Source organism: Rosa rugosa, chromosome 1 (genome assembly GCF_958449725.1).
Source record: "Rosa rugosa chromosome 1, drRosRugo1.1, whole genome shotgun sequence".
NCBI classification, from domain to species: Eukaryota; Viridiplantae; Streptophyta; class Magnoliopsida; order Rosales; family Rosaceae; genus Rosa; species Rosa rugosa.
Window position 1 is genome coordinate 10,987,555 of NC_084820.1, and position 13,848 is coordinate 11,001,402.

The following is a 13,848-nucleotide window of genomic DNA, read 5'->3' on the forward strand; positions in this document are numbered from 1 at the left end:
ACTCCACATTGGACTCTGCATTTGTATGGTTAGCTTCTGGAATTGATGGTTAGCTTGTATGCCTAGCCCAATTCATTGGCCTTTGTTATGTGTAATGTGAGTTATTGGATACTAGATTAGCCCAATCTCCAGCAAATTCGGCCATAGCAGCTTCACTATCAATTCTTGCATCAAGTATCTTCTCTCTCTCTCTCAGGAAAGAAAAGAAAAGAACTTAGGAAGCTGCGGCGGCATTGGGATTGGCGCGGCGGCATTGGGATTGGCGCGGCGGCAAGTGGAGTCGGGCCGGGAAAGAGGTAGGTGAATTGGGTTTGGTTGATTTTGATAATGCATGTGGGATTTGGGGTTGGAATTTTGGGAGGTGTTTGATGGGTTTATGCATGTGCTCTGTTTTGGGTTTATTTGGGAGATGAAAATGGTTTGCAGAAGAGAGAGAGGGAGTTGCAGAAGAGAAGAGAGAGAGAGAGAGAGAGAGTTTTTTTCTATTTTTTTTTTGTCTTGAACTGACCATTTTAGCCCTCAACGTTCGGATTTAACGTCCAATTGGACGGAGCATCAGAGATTGGGCACGGAAGACAAAAATTGGAAAGCTTAGGGGGTAAAAAATTGAAATTAAGAGTTGGGGTGGTGAAATGATTACATCCCCAAACCTCAGGGGGGGTAAACTGAAATTAATCCAATTATAATTTACTAACAGGTTACAGCTAACCATGGATCTATATTTAAAGAGTAAGCAAATAACTATAACAACCATAGATCCTAAAAGTTTCTAGCAACTTCTACAACTCTACTAGACGATATGCTATGATTGGTATTGAAATTGATTATGCATAATGAATTGAATAAGCATTTTTCCTTTTTTGTCTTAAGAGTTCTTCAATTAAAAAAGGAAAGGCTCAAAGCCCAAAACTTGAAAGAAAACGAGTATCTACCTAACAAATTACACTTGAAGAGCTAAGATAAGATAATAAAACTAAGGTAAGATGTTGCTAACAGATAATCTGATCTTATCCAGGCCACTCTCTATTTGTGGATTAATAGGCTGAAAAATAATAAATCTCTCACCTCTTCTCATTTTAATTATTCTGTTTACTGAGATTATAGCAATAATTGTGGATTAGCAGGCTGAAAAATGATAAATCTCTCACCTCTTCTCATTTTAATTATTCTGTTTACTGGGATCATAACAATAAGTCAAAATTTTCAGTACAATAACTTAAATTGATCTTCCATAAACCCAAATATAATATTTTCATTGATGATAGATTTTATTTTCAGCAAAGAGAAAGGAATTTTAGATCCTCTCCCTTGGAATTTTTGGTGGGAAAACATAAATGGACGAAAATATCCATGGCAGAAAGCTATATGACACTTGAGTTGACGGTGTTATTAACGGCGAGTACTAATGTTATGCATGAGTAATAAGTTGAGGTACCAAAGTGATATATTTAGAAAATGAGATACCAAAGTGTAGAATAACTTTAAATTGTGGTACTATTTTTTGTGACTTTTTCCCAAATTATAATGAAGTAAATATTGTTTTCCTTGTAAAGATATGAGAACAATAAACGGCTATAATACGCATTTGACTATTGATAGTCATACGTCTAGGTTTTAAGAACAGAATTAGTCCTTTTCTACTTGGAACTTGGAAGCTCACTATTCAAATAGAGTTTTACAATTGAATAGGCGCCATTCGGGGTTTGAAACTTTGAACTTTCAAACAGACAAAGAGAAACAAAGAAGAAAAATATTAGAAAAACTTTGGGGTGTGAATTGTTTCGTTGTGAGAATTTTAAAATACAACATCTGGTTCATTATTCCCTCCCAGTTCTTCTTGCATTGTAAACCGGCCAGCACAAGTTTTACAAAGACTTTATAAAAAACTGAAGCGACTCTGATGGAGCAATAGTAATAATGACGACACATGGCATGCGCAGCGCTGCAACTAGATCAATTCTATATGAATTATTCACATGGCATCATATGCAAGGCAAGTTTCACTGTCAATTTGAACAATTCTCTGCAGTCTCACCACCACAATTCATCTCATATTCTCATACGAATCAGATTCATCGATTAGGTTAGATCATAAGCCTCTACACGTTTGTTTGGTTGATGGCTCGTGGGGAAATAACATGAAAGACAAGGCAGGAAACATGCATGGTAATTCGATGAACTACCTCAAAAAGGCTGAATATAGAGTATCAAACCAACATCGATTAAGAGTCGTAAGCCTTTATATATTTGTTTTTTGGTGGTTTCTCTCAAAGAATATAAAAGTATGTATTTGCACGTAGGAATCCAAGGAAATAACTTTAAAAAAAAAATTAAAAAAAAAACTGAAATACATGATTCACATAATATATTCTGGATCAAGATAGGTTTTTGAACCTTATATATTTATCTTTTGGTAGTTTCTCAATGATATAACTAAACAAAAAGTGTAAATTTGTGCTTTCGAGTTTGACACAATGTCTCGAAGAAACTGAACTTCGTAATACATACAATTTATTAAATTTTCCAATACATTTTAAGAAATTTCGGTGTTACGTGATATGTCCGAGTCACTTCGAGGAGAGCTTCCGAACGGAAAGAGCATCAAAAACATGGCATGATGAGTTACTGCATTGCATGGCAGCAAAGTAATAATGGCAATCACACCACTCAGGTGCGTGCGCGCGGCACCATGATTCAAATTCTGAAAAGAAAAAATGGCCTGGTGTGACTCTGGTCGCAGATTTAATGGCTCGTGAAGTGTCCTATCCCCATCAGATTATTCAAAGTTTCAAATTTTAGGCCAATGCATGCTTTAAACCCTGTCACAACCTCACTAAACCAAAACCCCCTTATCTGTTTCAATCACACTTCACCAACTAATACGTCCAAACACTCCAATACAATGCCTCCAAAACAGAGCATCAAAACCCAGAAATCCAAACCCCTAAAAACCCGTCCCAGAATTTGCAGGTTATGAACAGCCCTTCCTCCTCCACCGTCCGATCAGCGCGCGAATCCCCACCCCTCGAACGGTGAGGATTCGACACGCCACAGCGTGCATCATACGCCACAAGAAACCATGTCGTTTGGCGCGCCTCTGGTTCATAACATTTATGCTTTCCAACGGCCACCATATGAAAAAAAGGGTGAACGAACGGTTTCAAACTCACTTTACCCAGAAGAACCAGTTAGACCACCAAATCCTCCTTTCCCTCTAAAACTTAACAAAATCAGAACCAATTCATTTAAATTTACCCAAAAGTGAAAAATTCCCCGAAAATAAAAATGACCCAAATTTGAGAAATAAAAGAGGCAAAGAAGGTAAAATGGAAAAAGTACATATTAAGTAAAAAAAAAAAATTCTGCCTAATCAGTTACATTGCCTACAAACCTACCGCACCAACCATGCAAAGAGATAATGAGAAGAAATGTACACTAAGCTGGGCCTGTTCGAACCGGGTTTTACTCTAAACCGGTTCACTTCGATGTCACTCTCTTCCTTCCTACTTGCTAAAACTAAAGTCTTAACCTTAACTTTTTTTTTCTTTCCTCCTCTAATCAAAAACTACGAACAACCGGAGCCGCCGCTGCTGTCGTCATCAGACCGGGTTCGGGGCCTGGAGGGACTTCCTTCTTGCGGCGTATCTCCATCACCTTGCGGTGGTGGTTGGAGTGCAACTCGCTCGAGAAAGTCGGGCTACAAGCGGGGCGGTATTCGGGCACGAGCCGACCCGACTTGTAACGGACTCCGCAGGCGTTACACAGAGTCTTGGCTCCATTGGGCCCGGTTCTCCACTGCGGAGTCTTCTGGACGCCGCAGTGGCTGCACCGCCGAGGCGGCTGGCTCGAACCGCCTTCTGTTGCTGGTCTTTTTGGCTTCTTCTGAGGCTTCTCTACTGACGAACCGAAGGCTCCGGGGCCTTGGGTGGTGTTGTAAATGAGCCATGGGCTGGAGGGACATGAAGAAGTTGAGGAAGACGAACTTGAACTTGAGGAAGACTCGGTGAAGGTTGGTGACCCTAGTGACCACACCCGGCCGCCGGTTCGGGTCCTCTTGCTTCTGGCCTTGGCTGGAACCGGAGTCTTGAAACAGGGCTTGAGAGCCTCCGGTTCTGGCCTCTTCTCGGTCGGGTTTTTGGGCTTCACGGCCAGAAACCCGGCGGGGAGAGAGGTGTTGAACCCCGAGAAGGAATCCTCCACGAAATGAGACAACCACTCGAGGTTTTCCAAGTCGTCTGCCTGAAAATTAAAAACAGAGCAACTCTGTTCAATTAACCAGAAACCACCGCCAATTCCGCCCAAAAATTTAAAGGGAGAAATGAAAAAAGTACCGGAACGCTGAGTTCACTGGTGGGCTCGGTCGGCTCCGGCCCAAGTTCATTCTTCTCCGACAAGCACGAAGACGGGGTTGAATTTTCCTTTTCCTCCATGCTCTCTTTCTTGGGCAAAACAGAGCCTTTGTCGTCTTCCTCCTCAGCCTGTTGTTCCACAAACCCATCGTCGTTGGAAAAGTCGAGAAGGTCGTCGACGGAAAAGTCCTCGCAATTCTGCACGCCGCCGTTCTGGGCGTTCAACCCCCACAAGTCGTCGAAAACGGCCTCCTTGACGGCCATCTCCGTCCTGATACTGGTCTTCAACGCCGCTTCAACGCATTCCATTTCACTTCTTACAACCTACACAACAACAAAAAAGAACATTCCTTTCGTTTCTCAGTTTCTCACGCCAGTTACAAAAACCACCAAAGACCGTTCCTTTTAAATTAAAAAGAAATAAAGACCCTCTCTTTATTATTTACCTGAGGAGGACAGGGTGGTAGAGGTGGAGGAGGAGAGAGAGAAGTGGTGGTGCTGGTTACAGAGGAAGGAGAAGAATGGGGATGAAATTGGAATAAAAAGGAGGGGTGGTGAGTTTGGTAAAGCATTGAATTAGGGCTCGTGGTGGCCTAATTACTAAAAGGTGCCCGTTTCTTTCTCTCTTTCATTTTTACCTTTTCTTTTCCCCACACACCCTTTTTATATCTCCACCTACTGCTCTCTCTCTCTCTCTCTGTTTACACTTCCAGTACGTTAAAAATCTACTAAACCGTACTGGCTAATAAATAATAATTCCCCCCCCCCCCCCCCCAAAAAAAAAAAAAAATATTTATTGTTTGGGGTCTGAAATTACGAGGACTGCCAACGCCTTGACTGGATTTTTTTTTCTTTCCATGTCTGGATTTTTGTACACATATGGTAGCCAGGGCGGACCATATCCACAGAGGGCAGGGGACCTATTTGTATTAAATTTCTAATTTTTACCTATTTTGGGAATTTAATTAATTTTTTTATTTTAAAGATAAGAATATAGAGGGTGTGGTTCGTCGCACTATAGTCTCTCCGCTACGTGAAGACCTAGGAAACCGCCACCTTTGTGTGTTTCTTTTTTGTAATTTTTGTTTTTCGTTTTACTTTTCGTGTTTCTGATGTTAATATTGGCCCATGGCTTTTGACTAATTTACATAATTTGCCGGCCGCGTTCAACGCCGCTCGTTTTGGTTGTTCTCCACTGACTCCCCCCGCTCATTGTTTGGTAATCTATTATATAAAGCAAATTGTTGGGAATGATGGTTAAATTTTTGAAACTCCTATTATGCCCTTTATTGATTGAATTGTTTAAAAAATAAAAATGATATTACAAGGCTAAAATAGTAAATAAACAAAATCAGTATTTTCTTTTCAAGAAATTACAAACAAAAAATAAGGGAAAAAAAACCCACGTTCGTAACCGTCAGTGGTATTTTGTTGCCTTCAGATTTTTTTCTTTTTGTTTAATTTCCTTTAAATTTTTAATTTTAAAATTTGTTTTATAAAAGCAAATTGGCAGGCACGGAGTGCATGCCAAGAGGCTAGTAATTTATTACAGAATTAGCCATTCGATTGAGCATTAATCATTCTTTATTTTATTTTTATTTTTAGCCAGATACGAATTTTTATCCTTGAAAATATCAATATGACTATATGAATGTTCATTATTCATTTATTATTTTACATGGTGTGGAAATTTAATTTTTATAGCAAGGGTTTTATGGTGATTTTCAAGATCATATGTCACTCGTATAAGAATATAAGAATTTAATGAAACTTAAAAAATTATTTGATTACGGAAATTCTCATAACTGTACTCGTGGATGAAGGTGTTAGTAATTAATGTTTGGTAGATATTGTATTGATCAATGATTTACATTTATTAAAATTGTATGTGTCGGTACTTAGCAATCGTTAAATCTCGCATCAATCAACTATTTTTTTTTTTTTTAAAGAAGGCAAAAGCCAATATATTGATCAAAAGCCAGAATGACTCTTACATACCCTTCCGCTGCCATAAGACAGACAAGAAGATGTGTTAGTACCCACAGTGATACATAGAACTAGGTCACTCATTTGACATTGAATACATAGTAGATGTAGCGGGATCCCCCTTTGGTACTACGCCGGAGGCGCTAGAAAATAGAAGAATCTGGCCCTCCCAACGTAACTCTGAAACCAGGGAATCTAGTCGCCTAGAGACCTCAATTGGTGTACAACTAGAGACACTGAGACTTAAGTCGACAAGACCAAGATCCAATACTAAACTAGATAGGAAAAAAACCAGGCCACTAGACTGCCCCATAAAATGCCTACATAGAAATTAGACAAAAGCTAATAAATATAGGGTTGGACCAAAGGCCTAAAACCTAGCCCAAAATAATGGACTAGGTCAGAACCCAAGCCCAACTGCTCGTGGCCCAATAGGGCGGTCCACCAAAGAATAGCACCAGGCCCATCAATCCGGTAAGGTCGAGTCCAACTTCTCCACCAAAGCCCCGTCGTGCATCACCGTCCGACCAAGGTTTGGCCGACCCACATCACCCAACCGGCGTCACCATGAGCCGCCCTGCCACGCCAGCATCCCAGCGAACGAAGCCGTTCCGTGCCCGGCCACTGCGACATGCATCAGCCCAGAAACAATTCCTGATCCAGGCCTCGAAACCCACCACCATCGAACCATGGCACCGGCGATCCCAAACACCCAGCAACAGAGATCGTTTACCGAACCGTAAAGCACTAACACCGTCATCGCTACCCTCCCAGCCGAACCATCTGACGAAGCCCGTGCATATTCCTCCGACCGACTCCTATGGATATGTAGATCTCCCATCCGACAGCAAACCCCATGGCAACGGTGAGGCCGGAGGCCAGCACCGATGCCCGGGCGCCGCCGGACGGGAAGGGATTCAAGCGGTTTCGGACTTTAGGGTTTCTCGAGGTGAGAGAGAAACTAGAGAAAGATTTTTAGTAGCTTTCGCATCAATCGACTATTGGTTCTTGCAAGAGTTAACAAATCCTGGCTACTTCTTTGTTGAATTACTAATTATTAATTTTTTATTTTTTTAACTATATAATGTCCCTACTCCCTTGACCCTTGCTTAGTTCTACAGCTCTAAAGATGTCCAACTCCTTCGCACATTCAAGAAGCGTTTTAACATCTTTCGATAAAAAAATAAAAGAATTTTAATATCTTGTTAAAGAAAAATTATATTTTTTTGGGTGCTTATTAGGTATTAGTATGTCTAAAATTTTAGTGTTGTTTGAAAGAATAAAATTGCAAACACAGTTGTGGGGACTGTTTGAGCACAGTGTACTACTCAATAATAATTATCGATTTAAAGGACAATGCAAATTGTTACTTTAGTAAAATGTGAAATAAATAGTCTTAATACAAGATTCTTTTCTTTTATAATCTTCAAAGAATATGCATGGAATTTGTCAATCTTGGTACATACAATTCCCACCAAAACTTCTCAAAAATTAATAGCAAGACTTACTTTCAATTTTCATAACCATGCCACTTCAAATAATTGTGGCGCGCAAAGACCAATCCCCGTCCAAACCCAACCGGATATCTCAACCCATTTCCCCACGGGTACAAACCGTACGACCCAGTTCAGACCCGAATCCAAAACTCAATCTTCCCACCATGATCATCAGCTTCCACCAAAAAGGCACATATGCATGGCTTAGAAGCAAAGGCAGAGAAAAAAGCCAACTCCGACCAATAACTGCTCGACATGACCTCAGCTTTTGTCTCCAAGAACTGAAATGATTCCCTCCTCCACTCTTTTTTGCTTGCCCAAACTGAAAGTTACTGGCCACACTGGAACACTGCCCCAAAATATTTACACCAATTTAGAAAGTAAAGTAATTCCCACTGCTCCATGAGCTTACGCTATTACCCAATTACAGAAATTATTACCCGCAGTTAATTATTCAAAGTAGCCCTTTGGCTCTTAATGGCAGCGTTACCATTCTCTCCCCGGCACGTGTTCCCAGTTTTAAATTTCCACGTTCGTAATAGTGGTTGAAAGTAAGGGAGTTTTTTGTAATTCAAGTCTCGTATAAAGACCAGCATGTGAGATTCCAAGAGTTGACGGTTTATTACTATTAAGGCGGTAAAACAAGGGGCCGGCTTTGAGTGACTCGGGCGGGTCGGACTCCTAGCCCAAAAGTCTGCCGCCAAGAGTCGTGTCTTCACGTGTAGTGTTACTATTGGACAGCTGACGTTGCCCAATACAATAAATTCCTCCCACACAATTATTTCACCTTTTTTTAAATTTGAATTTTGAAAAATCAAAATTTCAAAGCGGATATGGGTTATGCCTTCGAAGACCGAAATAGTAACGTAAAAATAAATAAAGACTGGGCCTCCCACGGGCATTGGCCCACCTCGGCGAACGGAGCCCACCCTGCATGGAACGTGGCGCCATGCCAAAGTTTACGGAAATGCCCCTGGTTGGAGGGTAGTGTAAGATGCAAGTCTGTGACGGTACGGAGTGGGGAGGAAGGGTGAAATTGGGGGAAAACAGACAGAAAGTACGGAATCTTGTGAAATTTCCAAGGGCAGGGATGGATGTGTCGATTTTGTTGCTGTGTCTGTTCTTCGATCTTTATACGGTTTTGGTTATCGTTTTATCCAACGGAAATAGGAGAGGAACCTCGCCAAGAACATAAAGAGACCCCACTTCATGAATGCCATGAGCCATGTTCGATCTGTGTTTAGGGTTTAGAATTTAGTGAAATCGTACCGATTTTAGAGTTTTATGTGCCTAGAATAATGCGTGGGAATTGTTCAGTCATCGAGTGTCCGGTGTTTAATGTTTGGTTAATTAAAGAGTGTTGCAACATTTGTAAAAGCTGCGAACAACTTTACAGAGGAAGTTGCTTGTAGTGATTTTTAACTTTCTCAATTTAATATCTGTTCGAAATAAGATTGTCCTCAGCATCGATAAATTGAATTATGCTCATTAGCCATCGTGAATCTCACTATTTGAAAGGAAAACGTATAAAACCTATTGCACCTGTCATTTTCTTTAGTATGATATTTCTTTATTTGAATCAAGAAAAACGTTAGAGAAACTCTATTATAGAAAAATTTGAAAATGGAATGATTGGTACAATATATCTTTCAATCTCTTAATGAGGGATTCAGAAGGTGGTGGATTTACCTTTTAATGGTATTACCTCATTTCAGACTCTTTTCTCTTCATATGGATGAGGGCATTGGATTTAACTAAAGTAGTTGTAATTCTATCCTCTAGAGTACTGTAATTACGTTGATATTTGTAAGCTGTGAGGTCTTCAATCCCATTTTAGTACTAAATGGTAGATATTACGGTGGTGATAAGAAAAGGGGGCATTGATAAGTGATATAACATGCACATTGAAAGAGACATTAAGCTGTTCAGTATTGGATGAGTGTGTGGACTTTCCTGCATGCAGCTTCTATGATTGAGAAGATTCCTGTGATTGGAGCTGGTCCAAAGTTGGGTAACACATTGAGCTGCTTTGATATGGACTGCCATGACTCAAATCGATCTGCTTTCTTTCTGCAGTTGAAAAGAGAAGATAGCAATTAAAAGTAAAATGTACTGTAACTACTTGGGTAAACATGGGACTAGAAGAGGTTGATGCTTTTATACATGGTGTATGAGCAAATACAGTTAAAGTCTAGGGAGTCATAATAGAAACGGACCAAGAGTTGGGTGCAGTATTAAGAGTGAAGAATAAGATCAGGACGTGAAAAGTATATTACGAATCAAAAAATGAGATATTTTGTGATACTTCAAAGTATGACATATTATGAATTTTTTAAATGTTATATTAACTTTTTCATCGATCTAAAGTAAAACGCGGTAGGGGTGGAGGAGGAGCAATAGAGGACATCCAAGCTACTTTATTAAAAATGCGGCTAGAACTGTGGGTGTGTAAAAATGTCGATTATAACATAAATTTTTTTATCCAATAATACTAATTCACAAAGGTTAATTTCTATCTAGTCCGAGGAAACTTTTATCGTATAAATTTTTGTGAGAATGCTACTTCTGAGTACCACATAATTTTTGTGAAAATTTCTGTATGGGGATGGTTATTTTCTCAAGGTCAAAGAAAGGAAAAGGAAAGGAAGGAGTATGTTTTACTACTATTGTTGGAAGATAGAGCCCAACATCTCGAAAAAAGTTCATCTTTGAAGGAATGAAAGCCCATAATTGATGTTAAATGGAGGATTTAGAGTATGGGCCATTTCAAACTTTTAACCCACTGCCTTTGACACGCAGAAAATGAAAGGGAAAAGTAGTAATAATAGTGCCTTCCACTTCTACTAGCAAAATCCCATAAGTCGGAGAGATTATTCAGAGCACCGCCGTGCACTTGCACCAACATAAATGAATGGTTAGATTGCATTAAATACACTTTTTGTTTATTAAAAATAAAGTTGATAATAAATATCAAGGGTTGAGATTATTTTATAAGGGTTGGGTCACTTGCACCGTCGGTGCATAGAATAATTTCCACACAAGTCGCTCCATCTTGCAAAAGCAATTGTGCACTAATTTTCTGAGTAAAAGGTACACCATGTCTATTCATATGTGATTAGTGCAGTGGGGCACTTGCATCATAGTTTGGATTGAGGCAGCTCTATTAATATGAAAGAAGGTGCTCAAATTAACAAGTTCAATACTCCCAATATGTAGTTGGGAGTTGAAACTTTAAAGAAGTGAAGAAAATTATAAAGGGTTTTGACACAAGGACACTCACTTTCACATTGATCTCATATATGGTGTTTCACTTTTTATTTGGTCATTTATGCATGCATTTATATTTAGTCATGTTCGAAGAAATGTAGGTATTAAAACCACGACCAATTAATTAGTAATAATGGTTCAAAACGACATTTTCTAAAATCTCAAAGAGGAGTGCGTGCAGCTCTATTAATATGAAAGAAGGTGTGCTCAAATTAACAAGTTCAATACTCCCAATATGTAGTTGGGAGTTGAAACTTTAAAGAAGTGAAGAAAATTATAAAGGGTTTTGACACAAGGACACTCACTTTCACATTGATCTCATATATGGTGTTTCACTTTTTATTTGGTCATTTATGCATGCATTTATATTTAGTCATGTTCGAAGAAATGTAGGTATTAAAACCACGACCAATTAATTAGTAATAATGGTTCAAAACGACATTTTCTAAAATCTCAAAGAGGAGTGCGTGTGGCTTTCAATTCCTACTCAGAATATGCCAATAACATACTCAGAATGAGGTGGGAATTCCAAGCGAAATTTTTCGGCACAGCTTATGTTTTAATTTGGTTTGCTTTTACCAATGAAAGTTAGTCGGCAAGTGTCATATTCACTAATAGCCTGTATCCTCAATCTTCTGGGTAAAAATATCTTCGTAGATCAAAGATTTTTGCACACGTTGAAATCGTTGGATTTTACGTGTGGATCACTATTCGTTTGGCTAAAAACCAGAACGAAGCATTTGGGTTTGTCCAAGACTCGAAACAATGAGCTAACCCCCTTTTTATTTTAGGGTAAAATGAGTTGCTGAATCATTAGAAGAAACCACAGAGGACCAGAGACGATGATATCAACAGAAAACGTACCTGTCGAAATCTGATGCAGAATGCAGAAACAAGCTAGGGGATTCACGTGATGGACTTGTTCTGTTAATAAGTCTGATCTATCAAGCTCACATGTATGGCGAAGATATTGACGAGGAAGAGGACCAAGCTCACGGAGAGAATCCAGTCCTTTAACAATACTGTTTGGCGCAAAAATCAGTTGGCTTGCAAACTGTCTCTTTTGAGCGTGTGCGCAGGCGTGCCAGCACCGTGGGGTGCAGTCGTCGGGGTAGTCCCTTGACCTGACTTCTTCTTCAAGCGTTTGTGGACGAGGAGAGCACCAACCTCGCCACAAGGTTCTTCTCTAGCCTTTCGGGAAAGGACTTTCTGCCTTACGGATAAGGACTTTGGGTGTGATCTCTTCGCGTCACCGAATCGATACTTAGTATTGCAGACTAAGCAGAGCAATCACTGGGAAGTTTGGAGAAAGCACGGGTTGCGCTAAAGCGTGACTTTAGCTTCGCTGGGTTGCGAGGGCGTTACCCTTGCTTCGCTGGAAGTAACGGTGGCGGTTGCGCTCGCAGTCGGCTCCTAGGGAGACTAGGACTGGAAGTACGGTCGCCGGGTTGGTTTGGTGATGCTGACAGTCGGCTCTTGGAGAGACTGGGACTGGCACACGGTCACCGGGTTTCAACGAGGTTGAAGGTTTGCTCCGGGGAGACTTTGTAATCGCTAGGATTGATTGATTTTTGAGAGATCCCCTTTTCGTCCTTGAAACCTGGTATATATACCTAGGGTTTCGACTGTTCCTTGCCATAGAAGGGATATTGATTGAAGTTTCCTATTCAATCCTCGCTACCCGACTCCAATAAGGTTTCGTTTTCCTCATGGATCACGGAATGGGTGAAGCTGAAACCCAAACCCGAGTAGGCTTATTTTTGGGCCGCAGGTATCGGCCCGTTATGCTAAATCCACTAAAGGATCTTGCCAAAATTACTTTTGGGCTCAAACATTGCCCCCCAGGCCCCGATATCAGGCCCATATTTGTAACTGATTGAAGGGGACTAAAACGACACGTCTGATGATCGAAACGATGCAATTAATGAGGGTTGCGTCTATTCGCTTGGCAAAACGTCTTTTCGTCGCATCGTTTCCCTCACAAAATCTTTTATTTAAATACCGCAGCCACTCTAGGCCAGTCACATCAAAATCCCTTCCAGTCTCTTAAACCCAGAAAAACTCCTGCTCCAAACCTACTTTGCAGAAACCCAGAAATGGCTCCGCCAAAGAAGGTGATCATCAATCAGGAAGAAGAACTCATTGATGGCATCGCTCGCACCTGGGGAGTCAAAATCGGTGCCCGCTGTCGCGCTCATACTTCCGTCCAGAGACCTTTGCTTCTCAGGCTTCCAAATCATCACGCCGGGCTAGGTCCGACACCGCGAGACTCCATTCCTGACGACGTCATCGTCCTCTATAGTCTGCCCATTCGTTGACCCGCCCAAGTCCTCCGGAGGACCCCTGCAGATTTCAGCAGTTGGGGTGTGCACAATCATCGAGCAAAAATAGGGCATTGGCCGTCCAACATCAGCCCAGAGGAGCTTTCCTGGTATCGTGAAGTAAGAGCACGAGATTTGGCTCGCTGGGACAGGGCAGGTATTACCCACACCATCGATTTATGCTTTCGCCTTCCTCGCGGTGGGAATCGCTCACCACTCGCTGCCTTTCTTTGCTTTTGGCATACTGCCACCCACACCTTTGATTTTTGATTTGGCCAAATGAGTATAACATTGTTGGATATCCTCACCATTACTGGATTACCCATCGATGGCGAGCCCTACCTGCATGGCCAATTTGATTCTGACACCTTCACCGCCACCATGGCCCAAACCGGTCGCAGTGCTCATAGCGGCTTCTATCCGCGGTGG

The 13,848-nt window shown here is 40.9% G+C and overlaps 1 protein-coding gene across 1 annotated transcript; it reads right to left on the reverse strand.

The window, feature by feature from the left end:
* Positions 1–3,318: 3,318 nt before the first annotated feature.
* Positions 3,319–5,001, reverse strand: LOC133717084 (GATA transcription factor 5-like). Its single transcript, XM_062143722.1, has 3 exons — positions 4,796–5,001; positions 4,332–4,673; positions 3,319–4,239 (listed from the first exon to the last, which is right to left on the reverse strand). Exons 1-3 carry the CDS (start codon positions 4,919–4,921, stop codon positions 3,559–3,561), a joined length of 1,149 nt encoding a protein of 382 aa, XP_061999706.1. The 5' UTR covers positions 4,922–5,001; the 3' UTR covers positions 3,319–3,558.
* Between the last annotated feature and the right edge of the window lie 8,847 nt (positions 5,002–13,848).

Excerpts from the sequence above, each read along its gene's own strand:
- LOC133717084 (XM_062143722.1), bottom strand. The coding sequence starts at position 4,921 with ATGCTTTACCAAACTCACCACCCCTCCTTTTTATTCCAATTTCATCCC. Across the intron at positions 4,674-4,795 it reads TACCACCCTGTCCTCCTCAG|GTTGTAAGAAGTGAAATGGA; the intron begins GTAAATAATAAA and ends GTTGTTGTGTAG. Across the intron at positions 4,240-4,331 it reads CCAGTGAACTCAGCGTTCCG|GCAGACGACTTGGAAAACCT; the intron begins GTACTTTTTTCA and ends TTTAATTTTCAG.